We start from the raw sequence: 23,632 nt of genomic DNA, 5'->3' as shown, positions 1-23,632 counted from the left end.
TTACAGTACCAGCATCTGTACGTTCAGATTATGTACAAAATGTAAATACAGCCATGTTCAATGCATTTGCTTTTAGCAATACCTACAACATGGGTTTGGTACGACGACTTAAGTTCAAAACCTTTGCAATTTGACAGGTGATTACCTCAAAAGTATATTTGGGATCACAAGGTAGTATAGTCTTTTAATAATGGTAAAATGCTAAATGGCATTGAAGGTTTCGTGGGAACATACACCTTATTGAAAGCAGCGAATTTTCGCGTGCTGCCGAGAGGTCTACATTATGACATAAATTGACATAATGACTACCTTCAATGTGCGCTCCCAAATATTTAAATTGAATATAACACAAGGTACTATAGTTTCTCAATAAAGGTAAAATGCTAAATGTCATTGAATGTTCCGTGGGAACATACACCTTATTGACAGCAGCGAATTATTTGCATAGTACTGAGAGATCTACACCACTTTTGGTGACTATCTTCAACGTGTTATATCAATAATTTGAGGTTTACACTATTATATTCAAGTCTTCACTTGAATTATTATTTTCAAATCTTGCAAATACTATTACAATATTTAATTTACTCACAAGTAAATTAATCGAATCTCTGGTTTAACTCCACGCAGACAAAGATGACCACAAAAGAATTCACTGAGCTAGCGCTCAACGGTCACAACTACCCTACATGGGCGATGGACGTAAAGATCAGCCTCGTATCTCGAGGGATTGTTGCTGCACTCCAACCTCCTCAGGAGGGAGTTGCCGAACTAACTAAAATGTAAAAATATTCTGTCTTATAAATCATAAGGCATCATATTCATCCAGATCTCAAGGCTGAGTACTTAATGGAGGAATCTCCAAGTACCATGTGGCAAGCACTTAAAACAAGATATGAACAGCAAAAGGCAGTCATTTTGCCTGATGCTAATCATGAATGGACTCAACTCCGACTCCAGGACTTCAAGTCTGTCGGAGAGTACAATCATGAAGTTCATAAAATTTGTTCAAAGTTGCGCTTTTGCGAAAAGGAACCTACAGATGTGGAAAAAATAGAAAAGACTCTGTCTACTATGCTCCCGGCTGATAGGATTCTACAGCAACAATATCGTGCAAGGGATTACCAAATTTATTCCGATTTAATTCATATACTTCTTCAAGCTGAGAAACATGATGAGCTTCTTTTGAAGAATCATCAACATCGACCTATTGGCGATGCTTCTCTCCCTGAAGTACATGCAAATTTTCGGAATACCAAGTTCAATGGCTCATCTCAAAGCCAACCAACGAACTTCAGAGATAATCGCAAACGCAATAAGAAGCGCAAGCCACAGAACTCAGACCGCGGGAAGGGCATCGCAAAGCCTAAGTTTGAAAAAACTAATTTTTGCCAGAAATGTGGATGCTACAAGCACACCACGAAAAAATGCCGCATTCCACGACATCTGGTCAATCTGTATCAACAATCCTTGGGACAGAAGCAACCTCCCCAAGGTCAAAGATATGAAGCACACTTCAATCTTCAGTCCGACAGCATCAAGGAAGCTGATCGTTCGCAAGCCGTTCCTCCGGAACCAAGCAACAACGAGGCATTCCAGCAGTCACAGGAACCTTTGGGCACGGAGAACATGATGATTGAATATTCCTCAAACAACCTGTTTGCGGACTTTGAATAATCTCGTCACTCTGTGGATACCAAGTCCATTACTTATATTGATGTATTGTAATAGAACATATAGTCGTTGTTGTCGTTATCATTTTATATTGTATATTACAATATTGTATCAACACTCTGATATAAATAAAGTTGTATGTATTCTATATATCCAATAAGATTTTAATTCTACATTTTGGTACATAGATTTCTACGGGAGTCAATCTGATGGAAGAGGAATTATGTCTTGTGGACAGCGCTACCACAAACTCTATACTAAGGGAGATTAAATATTTCCAGACTCTTACTAAAAAGAGTGGAGAGATTTTAACAATCGCCGGGCGCGATGCGGTAATTGTTGGCTCTGGACGTGCCATAATTACCCTCCTGTGGGTACTCAATTGGTAATCGAGGATGCTCTATTATATCCAGATTCAACCCGTACCCTACTAAGCTATAGAGATATCCGAAAAAATGGTTTCCATATTGAGACCAATGATAACGATAAAGAGGAGCATCTCCTCTTTACCAAAGATAGCGGATATGGCAAATGAATATTTGAGAAAATTCCTTCCTTAACGTTTAGATTGTGCTATACATACATCAAACCCGTAACACATGTTGCGTATAAGGTAATTTTCCAGAATGTCAATACATTCCAAACTTGGCATTATCGCCTTGGTCACCCTGGAATAGGGATGATGCGGAAAATCACCAGCAATTCTATCGGTCATGATTTAATTGATGCTAAATTCCCGCAATCTTCAGATTTTATGTGCACTTCATGTGCCACGGAAAGCTAATTTTGAGACCTTCACATCTCAAAATCCAAGCGGAACCACTTCAGTTCCTTGAACGCATTCAAGGTGACATTTGTGGTCCCATCCAACCGTTAACCGGACTTTTCAGGTACTTCATGGTTCTAATTGACGCATCTACACGCTGGTCCAATGTGTGTCTATTATCCACACGGAATCATGCTTTTGCTAAAATAATGAGCAAGTTATTAAGTTACAAGCCCATTATCCCGAACATCAAATTAAATCAATTCGAATGGACAATGCTGCAGAATTCTCCTCAATAGCCTTCAATGATTATTGTATGCCACTAGGGATTGAAGTTCAGCACTCTGTCCCATACGTTCACACGCAAAATGGTTTGGCTGAATCTCTGATTAAAAGAATCAAGCTCATTGCACGACCCTTACTTATGAATTGCAATTTACCAACTTCATGTTGGGATCATGCAGTTTTACACACTGCTGACTTAATTCAATTGCGACCTACTATATATCATAGTACTTTCCCTCTACAACTAGTATGTGGAAATACTCCAAATATTTCCCATCTGCATAAATTCGGATGCGCCACATATGTGCCGATCTCACCACCGCAACGTACATTCATGGGCCCACACCGGAAATTGGGTATCTATGTGGGGTACAAATCGCCGTCGATTATCAAGTACCTAGAACCCCTTACAGGGGATCTATTCACAACCCGTCACGCTGATTGCATCTTTAATGAGGACTATTTTCCGGCATTAGGGAGAGATTTCAAGTACCAGAAAGAATGCTAGGAAATCAATTGGAGTGCCCAAGACATTTCCTCCTCAGATCCACGTACTCTAGAGACTGAACTCTAAGTTAAGAAAATAATCAATTTGCAACACATTGCAAATAACCTGCCAGATTCATTTACTGACTATAAAGGTGTTACAAAATTGTACAATCCTGCGAAAAATGCGTCTGAAAGAGTGGAGGTACCAACTAAAACCACTCAACCTCCCGTTCAAAATAAGAGGGGGAGAAATACGGCTGCAACCCAGGATCCTGCTTCTCGCAAGCAACAAAGGAAACCGAGGAAGAAATCCTCCGAATCAGTAAATGTAAGTCAACTCCACGTTGATAAACACCAAACGGGCACTATTCGCCCGGTGGAAGGGCAACCTCCACAACCCAGTTCAGTGGTGCACACATTAACTAGGACATCGGAATACCAAGACTCAATCATATTGGGAGATAACGATTAGTCACTAAGGGTAAATGAAATTTCCACCAACTACATTGATTCTGGAGAATCATATGACCGAAAATCTACAATTGTCGACATATATTTCTCAACTACGATTGCAAACAACCTTCAAAATGATCATGATCCAAAGACCATGGCTGAGTGTGAAAAACGCTCCGACTGGCCTCAATGGAAGGATGCAATCCAAGCAGAAATTACCTCGCTTAACAAAAGGAAGGTATTCAATGACGCAATACCTACACATCCCAATGTTTTCCCTATGGGATTCAAATGGGTTTTCGTCCGGAAACGGTATGAGAACAATGAGGTGGTGAGATATAAAGCAAGGCTTGTAGCGCAAGGTTTCACGCAGAGATCTGGCATTGATTTCAATGAAACATACTCTCCAGTAATGAGTGGGATCACTTTTCAATATCTTATATCTTTGGCAGTCCAAAATCATCTATCCATGCAGTTGATGGATGTAGTGACCGCATATCTTTACGGGTCACTTGATTCGGATATTTACATGAAGGTTCCTGACGGAATCCCTATCCCGAATCCTAACGCAAAACACAACATGTATTGTGTAAAACTGAATAAGTCATTATATGGCTTAAAACAGTCGGGACGGATGTGGTACAACCGACTTAGTGAGTTCCTTTTACAAAAGGGTTACTCAAATAATGATGATTGTCCATGTGTTTTTATTAAGAAATCCTCGACAGGATTTTGCATCATTTCTGTGTATGTCGATGATATCAACATTATCGGCAACTCACAAGATATTAATGAAGCACGCAATCACCTAAAAATGGATTTTGAGATGAAAGATTTGGGTAAAACCAAATTTTGCTTGGGTCTTCAACTTGAGCACCTTCCCTTAGGTATTTTGGTTCACCAAGCCGCTTACATCCAGAAAATATTGGAGAAATTTAATATGGACAAATCATATCTATCTAAAACTCTCATGGTTCGTTCGATCTCTAAACGTAGAGAAAAATCCATTTAGACCAAGGGAAGATGGAGAAGAGATATTGGGACCCGAGGTTCCTTATCTCAGTGCCATTGGAGCGCTTATGTATCTTGCCAACTGCACCAGGCCTGATATCGCATTCGCAGTGAATCTACTTGCCAGACATAGCGCTGCTCCCACCAAACGTCATTGGACAAGAGTCAAGAATATCTTTCGATATCTTGGTTTATTTTTTCAATTTCAGAGAACTCTGGACTCTAATATGATTGGATATGCTGATGCTGGATACTTGTCAAACCCTCACAATGCCAAATCACAAACGGGCTTCGTGTTCCTTCATGGTGGAACAGCTATCTCATGGAAGTCTTCTAAACAGACCGTAGTGGCTACATTCACTAATCATTCTAAAATCATATCCCTATATGAGGCATCATGCGAATGCGTGTGGCTACGCAGAATGATAAACCACATACAACAGTCATGTGGTATTGATCCCATTGGATCAGCAACCACTATCTATGAAGATAATGCAGCTTGTGTTGCACAAATGCAAACAGGTTATATTAAGAGCAACATCACTAAGATATTGCCCCCAAATTGTTTTATCCTTATGAACTTCAGCAGAGTGGGGAAATAAACATTTTGCAAGTCAAATCATGCGATAATCTCGCTGATCTGTTCACGAAATCTCTACCAAGTTCAACATTGGAGAAATACATTTCTAGAATTGGTATGAGACGACTTCGAGACTTGCATGGGTCAGGGGAAGTACCTTCCTGAAAATATAACTTATTCAAACATCATATTACACTCTTTTTCCCTTTATGAGTTTACTCTCTTGGTTCTCATCAAAGGTTTTTAATGAGGTACTATCAACACAAGTACAAATGTCGTACCTTCTATTTTTCCCCACCGGGGTTTTTAAAGGATGTATACATGACATTTTTATTGTTCTCTAAACTTCACCATGAGTTTTTCCTTCAAAGGTTTTTCTCGTATGGTCATGGAGACAATAACCATTATATGTTGCATCATTTTTTCCTTATTTTCCCACTGGGTTTGAAAGAATTTTAGCAACATATCATACACCATTCTCCTCATATTTTTCCCACAGGATTTTTAGAGGAGAACTCTATTCAAGATGATGAACAATGAGCAAGGACAAGAAATGATTAGGGGGAGTGTTAAGATTTTATTAATTAAGTTAATCATCCCTTGTAATTAGCACCGAACAGTTGCCTGTGAGCAAACTGTCGGACTTGCACGCCTTGCACGTGCGCGTCTCTTCCTGGAGGGACGCGACCGTTGCTCGCATCCCTCCGGAAAAGACACGACCCTTTGTAAGCTTATATATTGGGCACACCATCATCGAATAAAGACATAGTTTCATTCTGGTCACAATCTAACATATGTGTCAAGTATTCAATGGGTTGAGTCTTGAATTGCTCTTTCCTGTGCTTTGGTCACATCAGTTAGGTAGTAGCACATTTCCTTTGCATATGTTCGCTTATCTTTTGGAGACGTCAAATTTCGTTGTTTCCGCTCCTGCTTGCAGCAGGCTACTTGTTAACCTTCACCGGCATACATCGTAAGGAATTTACGGATGTATGTTCTGTCAAACGTCGTGCTGCCAGTTTGCACTCTGGAATAAGTTGACAGCAGAATTTGTGCCGAAACACACTGCTAATCTGGATGCTCCTTTTCAAGTATTCTCCGAAGCATGCAGTTGCAATCTATACTTTTATGTGTCATGAAATGGGTTCATGTTCCGTACAGGAATTTATAGCCGGTAGCCTGGTTGGGCGTTTGCGATGAATTAGTTCCTTCATCTTTTCTGAGAACAATCATAAGATCTAGATCAATGGTGCAGTTGGGTCTGAGATTACCCTGACTTTTTTTCTCCGAGGAAATTAATCTCAAACTTTTGGGAAGTAAGCAAATACCTTGCACTTGAGTATCCATTCTGAATTTTCAACCAGGTCACTCTAGAAGTGGGGATCACATTCTCTCCTCCTAAATATTACTCCCTCCGATCCTAAATTATTGTCGAAATATTACACGTATCTAGACGCTTTTTAAGAATAGATACATTCATATTTGGACAAATTTTAGAATCAGAGGAAGTAGATGTTCTTGATTTGTTTTAAGTCAAAATTCTAAAGTTCAAACAAATTTAAAATCTATCACATATATACCTTCACAGAATACTTATTTAATACTGTAAATATTAGCAATTTTTTTCTAAATTCGGCCAAACTTCAAGAATTTTGACTTATAATGAAGAAATACCTTACGTTTTTGAATATATTAGAAAGAGAGGTAAATGCTCGACAATTATTATGGATCAGAGCAATTAGCTTTGGAGCATCCAAAAAACGAAGAGAACAGCAAAACAACCGGAAGTTCCAGGTTTCCCTTTTTTGATTAATTTTATGGATGGGTGCACCCATATAGGCCTTCTGCCATCAGATGACAAATATGACATTTTAATTCAGTCAGGTGGACAGTGCGTCCCTATATAGCAGGGCAAGATACATTAGATGTAACAAGTGAAGATGGCAACTGCATCATCTTCCACCTCCAACCCGAAGGTCAGCCCATTGCATATTTTTGGGTCCAGCTCCTAGCAGTGGACTCGTATTTCCCACGATCACTCTTGTACATGTGCGCAATCTCCGGAACCAATGGATCATCAGGGTTTGGGTCCGTCAGTAGAGAACAGATTGAAAGGAGAACCTGCAAACAGCGGCTGGTGAGATAAATGTGCAACTAGAAAACATGCAGCTATGAAATAAAAGCTACAGAGTTACTATGTAGGTGTTTGATATGCTTTGGCTATGGTGTAAAAACTAAAAACTGCTGATCTCCAGCTCCACAGACAGGTAACGAACAATGAAAAGAAGAATCAAGATACCTTTGAAACTGTCAATGCAGGGCTCCATTGTTCCTTCAAGATATCAAGACAGATGCTCCCATTACTGTTGATATTTGGGTGGAAAACCTTCGTCTTAAATGCGACCTTCAAGATAAATATTACCAGATTTAATGGATTTTAAGAAAAATTCGGCAAAATACTACAGCATATTATTTGCAAAGAAGAGGGCGCTGCATTTCACACTATTGCTAGCTGAACAAACATTTTATCCGAACAAACAAATTGTAATTGTAATGGTACGGAACAGACAAAAAAACACAAGCCATAAATCCCATCTAGCAGACCTTTCCACCATAAGAAGTATTTATGTATCACACGTGTCAATTCTTATTCTCTAGTTATTGGTGACAAGAACAAACCAATGATCTCAATAAGAACAATTGTTCAAGAAATCGGTAATCGGCAACTGCTCGGTCGGGTAGGGATTAGCGATTAATCGGTTATCGGACTGATTAATCGGTTTAATCGGTCGACCATTACACTATATAGTATATATAATTATATATTGGGCTACTTGCCGCATGAGAACCTTGGGAAGGTGCAGCCATCTAAAACAAATCAAGAGAAGCAAAGGCATCAGTGAAAATGGATGGGAGCAGCAGCAGCTTGGGAGGAAGCAAAGGCATCATTGAAGCTCTTCAAGGCTTCGAGCAGGGGCTGGCCGGCGGATTAATCCGGATTAATCCTAATTAATCGGTTGCCAGACCGATTAATCGGCTTGGGCGATTAACTGCGGCGATAAGTGTTAATCTGCACGGTGGTCTGCCGATCAGCGATTAATCGGCCCGCTGAATCGGCCGATTTCTTGAACAATGATAAGAACCATTTGACTGAACATAAAAAACTATGACATGCACATGCAAGGAGTTTTGAAGTGCGAAACAAGGACAAGAGTTATGAACAATATTATCCTGTGATACATAAGACCAGCGACATGACAGTAAGAAAAAAAAATCAAAGCTGAACTATCTCTATGTGTCTTTTTTTGCGAGGAAAAATCATCCCTGTGCTTCTGACCAAGACAACTTAACATTCTGCCTGACAAGCTAACAGTAATAAATGTGCATTATCATATGAAGATAGTTTGACAAAGATGATGACGACAAAAGTGTCTCGATTCGGTGCATTGAAGTTTGTACAACTTCAAAATGTTACAGAATTGGAAAGGAAACACCGCTGTATAGTCCTAGGAAGGATGTTCATAACATAGCATGCACTGGAAATGCATTGATTACATACCTTAGGTGGTTTGAATGGGTAGTCGGGAGGGAAGTGAATAGTAACCAAAAAGACGCCACCAGCATATGGGCTATCTGCTGGACCCATAATTGTTGCTTGCCAATGGAACATATCTTCTGCAACAGGACCTGTCCGGTGAAAAGAAAAGATGTTTTAGTCATACATTGGAGAAATGGAGCCATAATCTGAATAAGTTAAGTGTCATCACACAAAGGATAGATCTGATAATTTACAATGGAATAAGAAAATGGTAATGTGCACTGCCGTAACAACCTGTGTTACTTCAACAAAAGGATTTTAACAACACATCACTAGTAATAAATGCTAATAGAGGACCATGGAAGCACTTAAAGAGGTTAGAATGTTAAGAAATGCTTGACTATTGTCACACACACCCTTAGATATCTTCATGGATACCTTGAGCATACATGCAATAACTGCTCTAGTCACCACTTGTTCGAAACAAGGAAACCATTTTGTTAAATGAGCGTACACATGCGTAAGCATGCAAGAGGAAACTTTGGGAAACCTTAGATAACAAATTTTGATCATCTGTGCTATGTGTTCTGTCCATTGCAGTTCTCCACAGTTTTGGCATGGCAAGGTATGTTAGCCATGTGGCCCACCTGCATAGACTACGGACTACCAAAATTTGCCCAAGGTAGTAAGGGGCAGCCGACTATTTTTCTTTTAGATAGCGGCAGCCTACTATTTGTGACACTTGGCGCCAGGTCTAAGGTTGAGCTCTTTTACAATATCACAGACCGAATATGAGTCGTCCATTTTCTTTGATCACGAAAACAGAAAACAGGGGTAAAATTATGATCTGTCAGCTAAAACGGGTTGGTCTGAAGCTCGGCTAGAGTCGAGTAAAAAAGCCTCAACTCACATGTGATACCTAAGGTAAATTGCCTTAATGTTACCCGTCAGGTAAGTAGTTTTTTTTTTTTTTTTGAGAGAGAGATCCGTCGGGTAAGTAGTGGTGTAAAAAGGGCTGATCTGTAGCGTCAACACGCCAGGTTGCAAGGATCCTACTTTGTGTGTGTTAGCATGCTAGCCAGCCATATTAGTTCAAGAGCCATGGCATATGGAGCGAAACGGCTGTCCAATAACAGCAGTAGAGGGTGATTCAGTTGTCCTCCCTTCCAAACCCTTACAAACCACTGAATTAACTGGAAATGGTAATAACATCTAAAAATTCCCAAAACCACTTAATGGACCGCAGCTAGATAACTCTAATAGGTAAACAGATCTAGCTAGTCCACAGACCCACATATAGTCATCGCAAAAAAAGGAAACCCACATATACATAGATGCATAAAGGCGGTAAGAAGCGCATCTGTCACCGTGGAATCCCCAAGGGTAAGCAGTAATAGCATAAGTGGTAGTAGATCTGGCAGTAAATTACCCGCGCTGCAGGAGGTGGGGGGATCCCTCTGCAGGTCCTTGAGCTCCTTGAGGATCCGCTTGGACGCCATGGAGACGACGAATCAGCCGGCACAACAACACCACCACCACCAACGACAAAAACAACAACAACAACTGCAATCGAATGCGAAACGAATCGGGCCGAGATGGAGGGGAGGGAGATTGGGTCGGGGGTGTATATAGCAGAGGTGGCGTGCGGCGGGGGAGGAGATTGGGTTGGATTGGGAGTGGAGGATGGTCTCACGGCACACGGGTGGGCCGTCTCCGGAAGCTTCTGGGTTCTGGCTGGCGCACGCGGTATTGGCTTGGACTCGGACGCCCGCCGACTACTGCTACGGTGGCCGGCTGCGGTCGCTGGTTCCACCCACCAGCGGGTCGACAACGCGTCCACGTCTTTTCACGGACCAATGGCCTTGCACGACCGGTCTAGGGCACATATTCGGTCCTATCTGTCAGGGCCAACTTGGACAAATGATCCTATTCGGCTTACTGTATGTGTTTTACTCCGTGATCTCTCTAATGTTTGAGATTATCACGGTTTTTCTTACAGCAAAAGCCCTCTTTATTGATTAGTGGTAAGAATCCTTAGATCATTAAGGAAGAGAGGGATTAAGCTTTTGAGATTATCTCGGTTAATCATTACTCCATCCGTCCCATTTTATGTGTCGTTTTAAATTTATTTCAGATACCAAGAACATTTGGATCTTGAGTTACCGTTGTTTTTCAAACGAGTCGGAACAATCTCTCCTAATTAATCGCTTGTCCCCGCACCAATCGCACAAGGGCGCACCTCACGGCCCCACCTGCACGTACTGGTCGAGGCTGCATGCAGCTCCTGCATGCACACCGCCAGCCATGCAAAGCCCGTCTATGTGGAGACCAATATATTAATTAGGTGATTCCTAATGTGACACTTATTCGGAAAAAAAAGAAAAACCTAAGACGACATGTAAAATGGGAAGAGAGAATAGTTGATGCCGCCTTCGCCCGCTTCTAGGGTACCTTTTCAAGTCAAAGAGGAAGGGAAGAGACGGACGGCCTCCTCCTTAAGGGCTAATTAGGTTGCAAGGGTACAAAATACCAGGGAATCAAACCACCGAAGGGGATTTTCAAGAGCATACGGGATCCCCTTCCCTGGTGGGGGAGATTTCCCCAATCCCTGTTACCATTTGGAATCCAAGGGTAGGGGGGGAGAGCGACGGGGGAAGATGAGGAGCCGCCATTGCTGCTCGTGGGAGGGAGAAGACAAGGCCCCGGCGTCGCTGCTCGTGGGAAAGGAGAAGGCAGTCTCTGCTTGCAGGAGGGAGACGGCGGCTGCCGGCGTCGCTGCTCGCAGGAGGGAGAAGGCGGCTGCCGGCGTCGCTGCTCGCAGGAGGGAGAAGGCGAGGCCATCGACGTCGCTGCTCGCCGGAGAGAGAAAGGCGAGGCCGCGGTTGCTGTTCGCGGGAGGGAGAAGGCCAGGCCGCCGGCATCGCTGCTCCCCAGAGAGAGAAGGCGAGGCCGCGGGTCGCTGTTCGTGGGAGGTAGAAGGCGAGGAAGCCAACGTCGCTGCTTGCAGGATGGAGAAGACGAGCCCGCTGGTGTTGCTGCTTGTGGGAGCTCGCGCGTGACAGAGATAGAGAACGCCAGGCGAGGTTTTTTTCCCGATGTCATGGGACGTGGGTCATTTCCCGGGGAAAACTGGCGGATTGGGGCCAAAATATCCTCGTCGGGTGGGCTTCCAAATGTGTAGCCGAGCGAACTGGGCCAAGAATGGCCCATGGATTTTTCATCCAGGAATTAGGCGGGGATCCCGAAGGGATTTGGAGCAACCAAATGAGCCCTAAAGTGTATATATTTGTGTTGTCTTAGAAGTTTTTTCTGTTTTATATAGGTTGACGTTTCCCGTGTCTCCAGCATGTGCCTACAAATAAATCAGCGCTCCCAAATCTAGATTGGGAAGCATCGCCATCCCTTCCTCTGTCATCCTCTTCCATATCCGACGAAGCAGCCATGAGACGCATAGCCTCTACCGCCTTCTTGTTGTGTGCCGCCACCTAAAGTTAGTTCGATGTCCTAGTTCTACTCTCAAATCCTGTCAATCTTCAATTAATTCTATCCATCCAAAGGTCATTTTCTCTGAGTTCAACAACAATGCTTCTTTGAATCGGTAAATGTTGGTTCCTATCACTCCATCCATATTATGAGGAGACATCGCAAGGAGTTTTCAGGAAGTGTAGCATGTTTTGCAAGTAAGTTTTAGAAGATGTATTGTGCATTAAAATAACCACCTAATAATTTATGAAGCTATCATCCTGTTAGTAATATTATTGTCTGGTAGAATAGAGCATGAAAAGACCTGTCGAAAAATACCCAAATATATATACTTTTGAAGCTCCCGTTTGTTCAGACCTACAACGAATGTTTAGTGACACATGATTAATCGGACATAAGTTTGACCTACAAAACATATGTTAGGATAATTTCTACATGTCTAGGTAATGCTGAACTAGGTATATAGGATAATTGCTGATGTGAAGAGAGATGAATGAAACAAAAATGCTTGAGCCTTCTGCTAACTAAGAAATGTTCTCTTCACAAGAATTATAAGGTGAAGATAAAGCAAATTTCTCATTGTATTTGATTTCACTTTCTCTTAAAATTTATTTATTTAATTTTATTTACTCTCTCTGTCCAACAAAAGATGTTTCAAGTTTGTCAAAATTTGAATGTATCTAGACATGATTTAGTGCATAGATGCATTCAAATTTAGTCAAAGTTGAGATATCCTTTGTTATACGGAGAAAGTATTTAATTTTACTTATCTAAAACATTAATGTAAGATATGACACTAAAAAATGACATATTGTACTACCTCCATGTGAGACAAATTTACTTTGTTGTCCTTTCTAAATTACATGAAACACGGTAGGTTGAGCTTCATCCAAACATGCCCCTTGATCCAAAGGCCACGCACCTGGTTCAGAAAATAATTTCCACATGGATTTTTTCATCCGGAGAACAGACCATTATCTAATGCACAACAGACAGTCCTCTTTTGATGTAAAAACAAAAGGGATTTTCCTTCTCGTTTAAAAAATGTTCAGTTTGGTGCTCAAGTAAAGACATCGTCAAGCTTTGAACAACAGAAGATTCAACCCTAAGCCCCATCATTGCACAAATTCGGAGATGAGCAAGCATACATGCGAAGTTAGTAGCACACCACGCATTACCTAGGGTTGCTTTATGGTCAACTCTGCTCTCAGGTGCAGTACTCCATTGATGAAAAAGAGGCTGTCATCAGCCATAAATGATGGCCATGGGATGGCAAATAGATTTCGGTAACCAACTGCCTTTCCACCGGTGAAGGTATAGTAGCCTTTGTACTTGCTGACGAACTCGCCTGATGGCCTTGTCCTTGCAGCAAACTCATAGTCCACGGTAACACTCGTTGAGCCTTTCTCTTGCATCCCTAAGAAGAGACCAAAGCAGTGGAAAGCGCTTTGCTGATCCATGTTGCAGTGTGCTGAGAGGAAGAATCCCTGTCCAGCAAGATGAAATGCTTGTGAATATATCCGCCCAGACGGGAAAAGCCGTGTACACTCCTCACGCTTCAGATCCAAGTACGCTATGCACTGCGGATATGGTCGATCAAACTCCACCACCTTAAGTGGACGGTATTTATAAGCTCGTTCACAATATTTCCTACAGGTCAACACATCTGCAGCAAGCGTGCGCTGTCTATGTGGTGCATCAGCTTTGTACAGAAGTGCATCGGTCACACTTTTAGTTGCTTGCTCATGATCCAGATCATTGCATGCAAGGACCTTCCGCAACTTCCTGCAGGTCATATGACAGAACCGAACAAGTGGCAGCAAGCGGGTACCCAAGATTTCACGCCTTTCCTCCAATTTTGGGTATTGAGCGCGAGCCCATTTGATCACAAAGTCATAAATTGCATCCTCTGATGCCACCTGAAGGTCATTACTCCACAGAATGGCTTCGATCCCAGCAAGGGGGATGTTCATGGCTTCATCCTGAAACCTGAAAAGAAGAAGCATTCCTTTAGTTAACCACGTTGCTTCAATAATTCAGCAGTTCGCTTCATTAAAAAACAGGCTACCCACTTGGTTAAATCCTTGTACTTGTTGGAGAGGAATTCCTTGGCAGCATCAGTGAGTGGCTGAACTGCTGCAGCCATTGAAATGCTGGAAGGCAGATCAAGATAGAGAAGTGCAGATTCTGTGGTCATAGGCAAGCTTCTTAGCAACTGACTGCAGTGTCTCATGCAAGAAACAACTTCAAATTTGTCAGAAATCATCAAGATGTCAAGCAGAAGGGTTGGCTGATTTGTCGTCAACTTTCCACTGTACATAAAGCTTAAAAGCTCCATAAGGGCATTTTCCTCTGTTCAAAGTACAAATACAACAATCAGCCTTAAGTTGACAGTTAGCTGGAAAACAAAACAGAAAAAAACCCTGCGTTTGTTATTATAGGTTTGAAAATCTTTTGAGTACGGTATATCATCCTTAATTCCAGGAGATGACAGAGGAACAATGCACAACGGTAGGGCGCTAATAAAAATTCAAGTGTATAACATTGCTGAGACTTATCATTTAAATAAAAAAGAAAATCCTACAGCTAGGTGGGATATAAAATGCTGTAGTACACAAAACTAGTAAAGCCCCCACATTACCTGAAGCAGTTATTCTAAGGGTTGCGTGCCTCTGATCAGATTCTTTCATGCCATTTGAAAAAAGCTGACAAGATGAATATAATGATATTGTTAGCTAGATAACAATACAGAACTATCCTGCACAATTAACTCGTTTGATTTCATGAATGAGAGTTACCTTGTAAAAAAAAGGACTTTTTGCAGCTAGAATTGCAGAGCTGATATAAATAGATTTTACTCTTAAAACACTATTACACTCCATATTCCAGGATGAGTCACTGCTTCCTCCATCCTCACCTGATACAAATAAGGTCTGATGAGTGGACTGCAAACAGTATAAAGGAACAAAGTAGCACAACAGTCAGCAGCATCACCTCTTATGGTACTTGGAGCACAATATTCACATATTTTATGTAGACAACCAAATGAGAAAAATAATGGATCGAACCTGAAGAATTCTCAGTGAGAACTTCTCACATGGTGCACAAACTTATCTTGGCTGATTCAACAATCTAAGTTGGTTTGTCCACATGGATTTTAATTGCACAAAGATACACTCATAATTATGTTAGAATTATATCTCATAGAAGTATAATCCGTCCAGAAGAACAAATCCTGATTCAGGTGGAGTTCCCGTAATCAAGTAATCAAGCCCATAAACCTCAATTACTCAATAGTCATTTTGAAAATTCAATAAAACTGGAACAAGATACTCAAATTGCTTTGATACACTGTGCCAGCAGCAACTCTAAAAGCACATATCATCAGTACCAATGATTGCTAACTCCAGATGTTTGAATTAATAAAAGATATTCAATTGCCTGACCATCTTGTCCAATATCAGGTGGAGATTCTTCAATCATAGCTACAGGCTCCTCGTTGATTTCCTCATAGGTATCAGGTTCTTCTGCTTTGACTTTGACGTTTGTTAGGTCCAACATATGCTTTCCAGATTCTGGAAACACAGACACATTACAGCAGAAGGTCACTCAAAAAGGAAGACCAATAGCAACAGGGAATGGAAATCTAAGAAGAAATATAATGGCACAAAATTTGCAAATCATAGGAAGAGTGCACTAGCTTCAGAACATAATTACAGAAAATGATCCGACTAGCAAAGCATAGCAAAATAGTGCATGAGCTTCAGACCATAATGACAGAATAAGATCCAGGTGACAAAGCATAAGTTCTAAATAACAACACAAAGCCCATAAAAAGCATTAAAATGTCTGAATACACATTCGAAGTGAAGTTCATGCAAGGAAAAGAAACCATGGACTAAAAACTAGTGCAAGACAGACTAATAGAATGTCCTGGCAGAGATTAGGCGTAATATACACAATGAACCAACACTGCGAAAGATAAAGTAATCATCGTATGACACCACAATGCACAAACAGAGCAGAACCTCTAACTTCATCACTGTTCTCTCCCTTCTCTTCTATACTATCTCCATGCTTACTTTTTCTATTTGCAGTCTCCAAAGCTCAAATAAAGTTACTTAGAAGCATTAGATAACATGTGAAACCCTTGCTAGCACATTTCAACAAACACATGCTCAGCTCTAGATGACATTGGGACAACATTTGGCCGTGCTATTGTAATTGAAGGTGATAAGATTGGCTTGAGTAACATTGATATGACCATTGCATAGAATAGGATATAGAAAGCATAACTGAATGCTTCTAATGCCAAATGTCCGTGGAATTCATTTAAAATGTGCAGCAAATTCAAGGCAGAGAGATTCCAAGTTCTACATGTTATGCCCAGAGGAAAGGAAGACAATTACTATAAATTAGTATAATATAATCCCTCCGATCCATAATAAGGGTTGGGGATTTACAAAGGCCCCGACACTTATTATGGATCGGAGAAGTAGCAGGGTTGAATGAGGAGTCAATCAAGCTAACGGGGGGAAAGGAAGACAGCTACTATGAGTTTGTAGAAATATAGCAGGGTTCTATCACAAGTCAATCAAGCTAATAGAACATACACATGTCATTAATAAGAAATAATGAAGTGGGACAAAACCTAAGCATTTGGTTCAGATCATTGAAATCTACTACAGAACAGCTTGCATACTACATCTTTTCTAAATAAATAGAAAAGGTCATCTGAAGTTTAATTTTGAAGTTCTTACTTTCACAAACCGTATCATCAGCCACGTACTGTTATTTATTTATTATTATCAGTCAATAACCAAACCAACTTTTGTCTATAATTTGCACACGTTTTTCCACTTGTTGAGGTTGTTACTGGTTTGGTTACAGTGTAAAATGCTCTTTGTAAATTCATGAACTTTATTGCTAGTCAACTACATACAATAGTAGGTGCAATGCTCACTGAGCTACTACTATTTTTCCATGGAGTTATGAATTGAATAAGATCCAGCCAAGAAAAGAGAATTAAACAAGACCCTTCTAATACAGTCCAGAACGAATCAACCAAACTGAAGCCATGCGGTTACAATAGCCCTCACTACGTCCACTATTCCACCCATCAATGCCATCTCCTCAACGGCAATGTGGTCAGAAGAACATATACTAGCTAAATTCCCGTGTGAAGACAACTGCAGGTCCCAAAGCAAAGCAGAAAACAATGGGGAAATCGTAACTTCGATTTTGAACAAAAAGAGAAAGAGACAAAAAAAAAAGGTGTTTCACCATCTTTCTCCCAACCTTATACCAAACCTTAGGCTTCGATACCTAAATCCCCACCCCCCAACAGACCGTCAAAAGAAACCAGCAGGAAAAGCAAGCGCATTCCTTTCCCAACTCCCCACCCACCTGCTGTCAAATCAAATACGAATTCAAATTTCAAATCACCCACGCCCAAATCGCCCCGCACCGAACGAAGAACGAGGGAAACGGCGGCCACCTTTCTCTCGCCGTAGCTCCTCCCTGCGGCGCTTGCGGTGCCGTGCCCAGTCGGCGATGGACGAGCATCCCTCGCCGGTGGCACCTTTGGCCCCCGCTGTGTCGTCCCCGGCGACGATCTCGATCCGCAGGACCCGGTCGGAGAAGTTGACCGAGTTGAAGGCGAATTCGTAGCTCGGGCCTCCGCTGGCCCTCGAGAAGTCCGGATCCATCCGTGCTCTCTTCCTCCAATCCAGCACGCGCGACGACGCCTCACCTACGCTGCTCCCGCGCCACGGCCCCCGCATGAGTAGACATCTTCACCGCCGTCAGAGCCGGAACCCTAACCCAAAGGAAGGTTCTACAAGGCCGCAGAAGAGAAGCGGCGTGGGAGGCTGCGAGTCGCGGGGCGAAGAGTGGGGAGACGAGGAAGAAAGAGGCGGAGGCGTGGTTTGTGATTGGCGAGAAAATCCGCGGGGGGTAAAGGTGAAACAACAAGTGCAGCAATTAGGAACAGGGACCGCTTAACTACGAGAGGTACAGATAAATGGACCGCGGGCCACTTTGGTTCTTATCGGGCCCACATGTCGGTGGAGCATGGTGTTTGGTCGGCGACAGGATTTTATGCCTTGCTTGGCATGCGAATTGCGATGCAACTTGAGTTGAAGTTGAACCGGTAGTTGGTTGCAGTTACTGAGGTTAAAAGCCGCGGTTTGAAGCGTAGGTCTTGGAGTCACGAGGTTTCCCACGGTGGAGTTAACGAGGATGATGTTGTAAAACTGGGATCGCTCGATGTCCCTCGCAACATTCAATTAATAAGGGCATCGACTCAAAACATGACATGACAGCTTTTTAGTGACGTGGATGAAAAAGAAATAGCAAAGAAAAAGAGATGGTTTCTTCCTAGAAAACTGGTACTACACGGAAACCAATGTCTAAGTAACAACTAAATCATTATTGGAGAATTAGTTGTTTTGGTGGGACCAACCATAATAAACAATAGATATCTTTTGAATCTTAGTAACAATGTGAAGAAACCACTTGTTGGAGAGGTTGTTACTATCTTTGAATTTTGTTATTTTCTCTCATCTAAGTATCAGCCTTAGTAATGTATTGTTGAAAATGCCCTGAGTACTTTCTCCGATCTATAATAATACTCCCTCCGTCCTCCTTTAGGAGGCGTCTTAGATTTTACACGGGTGCCAAGGCAATCTAAAACAGCTATATTTTGGACGAAATTACCCCTAGCTTTCAGTACTGTATGCGAATAGAAAAGAAGCAAGTGATTGGCAGTGTGCATGGTGGGAAGTGTGAACGCTGGCTGGGAAGCAAACGGGCTCTCTCGGGAAGCCAAGGGACCGATTAATTTAGTCTGCATGCACGCGTAAGATGGCAGAACGGAGAGAAAAAAACATGGACATTCTGGGCACAGTAAAGCTAAAAAAAGGTTATATGCCTGCAAAATCTGGACAACACCATACAAATAACACGCCCCCTAAAAGTGGACGGAAGGAGTAATAATAAGTGTCGTTGATTTAGTTCTTATTATGGATCAGATGGAGTACAATGAAGACAAAATACATGTTAGGCATAATGTGTGGGCTTTGAGATCAGTGATGATCTGTATTTCAAAATGTGCGTACTAGTTATACAACATCATATATATGCTCGCAGTGGGGCCTAGCACGTGGGGCGGCTCCTCTCCATCCTACATGTGCATCGCCTCCTCCTCTTTCTCTCCGTCTCACTTTTCTCTTCCTTTCCCGATTCCACGGCCACCTCCTCCTTGGACTCCGTCGAGCGAGTCCCTGAGAACCTTCCCAGTCTGCATCGCCAGTTCCGATCCCAATCAAATTCCAAAGCCGTACTCTCTCTCTCTCTCTCTCTCTCTCTCTCTCTCTCTCTCCTTTGTGCGCGTGCGCAGCATCGCCTGCAAGGTCCGTCTCCGCCCTCCCCAGAAAGTCTGGAACTGAATCGTTTTCCCCGAGTCCGGCAGACCACCGCCCTACCTCTCTCCCTTTTTCCATTGCGCCTACATCTCTTGGAAGAACTACCGCTGCCACACCAAGATCCGGACCCAGGGTCATCTTTCCTTAGTCTGGCAGGTCGCCTACAACCCCCCCTCTCTCTCTCTCTCTCCTCCCGCCGCGCACGTCTGCATCCGCTACGGAACCAAGGTTGGACACCACGATCCACGATTCTGCGACAATTCGGTTATCGTCAGTGATAGAGACAACGGGGGCGCCGGGGAGTTTTGGCCCCCCCTATAATTTTTTTTTGTTTAATAGTATGCACTAATTAGCTCATTAGGAATCCCTTAAAAATAGGTTAGGTTAGCTCTCTAATTTCGCCCCCCTAAGCCCAAATCGCCCCCCTCATGTTGAATTGCTGGCTCCGTCCCTGGTTGTCGTGTTACAAGGACGCATTTTCCAGTTATGCTTTTGTCAACTATATTTAGTATCTACCAATATCTGTTGATTATCCTAAAATCCATTACATGTGTGCTATGTTGTAGGTGAAAGCCTTGCAATATTTTGTGTTGGTTCGGAAAATAGATACTTTACGTGACAACAAGTATTCCAAGACGTCACCTCACTAATTAAGCACTCCTAATTCGATAAACCTAGGTCTCTAGGGAAAAAAGATTATACTACACTCAAAAGTGGATCGAAGATAATCACAAAACAAATCGCAGCAACACATTAAGAACGATGAACATATAAGAATCCACGGATATCCCGTTCTATCCCCATAAGGTCACTGGTTTGGAACTGCGACATGTAATGCAACAAGCTGATGTGATCCAAACAAAACATAATGCAAAATCACATAAAGTTCAGATCTCAAATCATATTTCTTGGACCTAATAACAAGCAGTAAGTATAGCAAAGAGGTATCAGCAATCCACTAAAAACAATGTTTAGACTAGTGACCTTCAAACATAGCAAAAGTAATTATTACATTTAAAATCTCATCCAATTCTCATCCACATCATGTGTCTACTGTGGATTACTCGCAAGTATAGGCATTGCAATTCTGCTGCACATAAGGACGGAGAAAGGCGGCTCGGTCCAGACTCCAGAGAGCTGTTCCTCCGAAGTGGAGCGGTAGAGCTCTCATTTTCCCTTTCCCCTGCTCTCTCCTCTGCTCTCGTTGCCTCTGCCCATCCAACCCCTCCTGCCGCCTCCTCCCCCCTTCTTCTCCACCGGCGACGCCGGCCGGAGGGGAGGGGAGAGGAGCTCCGGCTCGCTTTTCCCTCTGTAAATCCAGGTAGTGGTAGGTGTGTGGTGGCGCTATGCCGTTAGCGGACCGGCGACAGGCGGATTGGAGCTCCGGCGGAAACATCTCCTGGAGGAGCAAAGTTGCCGGGGACGGCTGGTCCCCTAGCCTCTTCCAGGAAGATGGCCAACCAAATAAGCTCCGTTCAGATCTGGCTACTGCTCATTTCTTCTGTTCTTCTTTGGAATGTCACCATGGTGGTGGGATTGATCCAGGGGAAGGAGAGATGGGTTTTGGTGTTTTCAGATCTGCTTTTCCCTCTTTTTCCTTTTGCAATAATCTTCCCTGCAAGTTTTCCCCTTTCAAGTTACCGGCAAAGCTTCGTCATATTCATGGCTGGCAACTGTGTGCTCCTTTCTTGGTCGCTTGGAGACTCGAGCAGGCCGTTTCGAGGTCGATGCATACGCTCATCTCTTTCTTCTGGCATTGGTTTTCTTCATTGTGCAGGCAATGTTTCTTCTCTCCATCTACTGTGTCTGTGAGAGCGGTCTTGGCTGAAATCCTTGTCGCTAGGCTGTCTAGATCCATCTTAACCTTCCACTTTGGAGGCCCACGTTGTGGTTCTTGGACCTGGCAACTTACCGGTGAGTTCTTCGGCGACGCCCCGGCCCTCCTGCGGTGGCCACTGCCCAGACCAGGGGCATGTATTCATCCGATGCAAGTGGATCTTCATAAGCAATGGTGTCGGATGTGTTCTTCCTCCAGATCCTAGGTGGATGTTGTTGGAGGCAGCAGCATTGGTCGGCGTCGGCCTTTTTCTTCATCACCGGCAACGGCCGGCGTGTTCGGAAAGACGATGCAAGCTGGTGAGCATGCTCAGCGGTCGAGGATGCGTAGTCAAAGGTGTAGTCAGTTCTCGGACACGTGCCCTCACACGCGCTCCCTCCCTGCGTGGTTGGCGAGTACGTGTCTTCTGGGACGAGCTTGTATTTTGTCCCATGTGGGAATCTGTACTGAATTTCTTTAATACTTAATGCAGGGACCTTTTCAAAAAAAATAAAATTCTGCTGCACATGAACTAGCTCAAGAGCTAGGCGATCTGATAATAGTCACAACTTCTCCGGTCTTATAAACTCGGATCACGTGTCATCAGGGTGTCCGATGCACCGTCATACAAAATACCGTGGCATGTTTTCTTTCACGCTAAGTCGCTAACCCGGTATTCTGCTGCTAAGTGACAAGAGTTTAGAATCCGAGGGACTAAATAATTCAAGCTCTTCAAAAAAAGAAGGGGACACACCCACGAAAGCAATACTCACAGAAAATATCTGCTAAAGTGCATTCATATATCCATAAAAGACTGAAATATGAAAAGTGGAGTCACACATCCATGAAACTCACCTAGTCCACCGACACCAGAAGGTGTCATTTTCTTCTTGCCATGTATCGAACCGTGAAAATTTAGCTTTACCCCTTGCATGGCTCCAACTGTACCACCAGAGGCCTAAAAAAAAACCTGTACCAGAGCCACTCTTAAGTCCTAACCATAAAGACTCTAAGAAAAATGAACTACTGGTGTACTGCAAAAACAAGAAAGTCGTTGATAACTGACACACCACTCTCCCAACCATAGGAAAAAGGAACTATAGTTGTGTACTGCAAAAACAAGAAAGCTATTGATAATCAACACTAGAAAACATAACGCAATCAGCGTTTCTTGAACGTTATAAACCTGATGCAATCATGCTAATATCGACAATTTTGAGAGATTCGAAGTGCGTAATGTTTTTGTCCTAACAAGGCATGTCTGCTTTCAGTGGCGGAGCTGCTGCATAACCCTAGGGTTCAAATGAACCCAATGAATTAAGCAAATCCTTCATTAACTTAGTCTTTGTCTTCCTCGTTAGTAAAAATTTACACTATAAATAAAGGCAATGAACCTAATGACTTGGTAATCCAGCTTCGCCACTGTCTGCTTCATAGGTATCTATCGTTAAACTTTTCCACATTTGTTTCACTACCATACAACAGAAGCTTTAACACGTGCACGTCACATTTTCTTAGCTTGTGTATCTTATTACAGATTCATGTTCTCGCTAAATTTTATCAAAGTTATGACACCACACTTTTCTATGGTCGGCACAGTTCAGATTTATTTGTTCCTGCCGGCCATATGTTAGTAGGAACGCCTTATATTATACCAACTCCATTGAAGCTGAAAAAAATTAATGCGTAGGAAGGAGAGCATTTCTATTGAACTGAAGCTTTATCATCTGCAAAGAAGATGGAAAATATACCGTATTCCCTCCGTCCAACAAAAGATGTCTCAAGTTTGTCAATTTTGATGTATCTAGACATGACTTTGTGTATAGATGCATTCAAATTTAGTCAAAATTGAGACATCCTTTGTTAGACGGAGGAAGTACAACATTTCCCCTTGGTACATACTAAATTCAAGTTTCTTTGAAGCTGGTTTTATCTTGTATAGGAGGGAGTGTCGGCTCAAAAACTCTTGTGCATGCATAGAGCAAGTTAAGAACTGACAACAGCATCAGTAATTTACGAAGGACTTCCTTGATTCAGAAGAAATTATTTCCTACTTCTCGCAGCACTTAAACTGTTTACCGTGAAAGGCTGTGAATCAAAGAAGCCTTCTCGA

General features: G+C 42.5%; 2 protein-coding genes across 2 annotated transcripts; both read right to left on the bottom strand.

Annotated features, from left to right (window-relative positions):
• Window positions 1–7,029: 7,029 nt before the first annotated feature.
• LOC100838570 (ubiquitin-conjugating enzyme E2 5B) lies at window positions 7,030–10,500 on the bottom strand. Its single transcript, XM_003563770.4, has 4 exons — window positions 10,226–10,500; window positions 8,818–8,945; window positions 7,558–7,662; window positions 7,030–7,379 (listed from the first exon to the last, which is right to left on the bottom strand). The coding sequence occupies exons 1-4, from the start codon at window positions 10,293–10,295 to the stop codon at window positions 7,236–7,238; spliced, it is 447 nt and encodes a 148-aa protein (XP_003563818.1). The 5' UTR covers window positions 10,296–10,500; the 3' UTR covers window positions 7,030–7,235.
• A 2,780-nt stretch (window positions 10,501–13,280) lies between these two features.
• Window positions 13,281–18,246, bottom strand: LOC100838070 (BTB/POZ domain-containing protein POB1). The gene is made up of 6 exons (XM_003563768.4): window positions 17,777–18,246; window positions 15,726–15,854; window positions 15,078–15,196; window positions 14,921–14,984; window positions 14,352–14,631; window positions 13,281–14,268 (listed from the first exon to the last, which is right to left on the bottom strand). The coding sequence occupies exons 1-6, from the start codon at window positions 18,060–18,062 to the stop codon at window positions 13,458–13,460; spliced, it is 1,689 nt and encodes a 562-aa protein (XP_003563816.1). The 5' UTR covers window positions 18,063–18,246; the 3' UTR covers window positions 13,281–13,457.
• Window positions 18,247–23,632: the final 5,386 nt, after the last annotated feature.

Source organism: Brachypodium distachyon, chromosome 1 (assembly GCF_000005505.3).
Source record: "Brachypodium distachyon strain Bd21 chromosome 1, Brachypodium_distachyon_v3.0, whole genome shotgun sequence".
In the NCBI taxonomy this organism is placed as follows: Eukaryota; Viridiplantae; Streptophyta; class Magnoliopsida; order Poales; family Poaceae; genus Brachypodium; species Brachypodium distachyon.
This window is presented reverse-complemented; position numbering and strand designations above follow the sequence as displayed.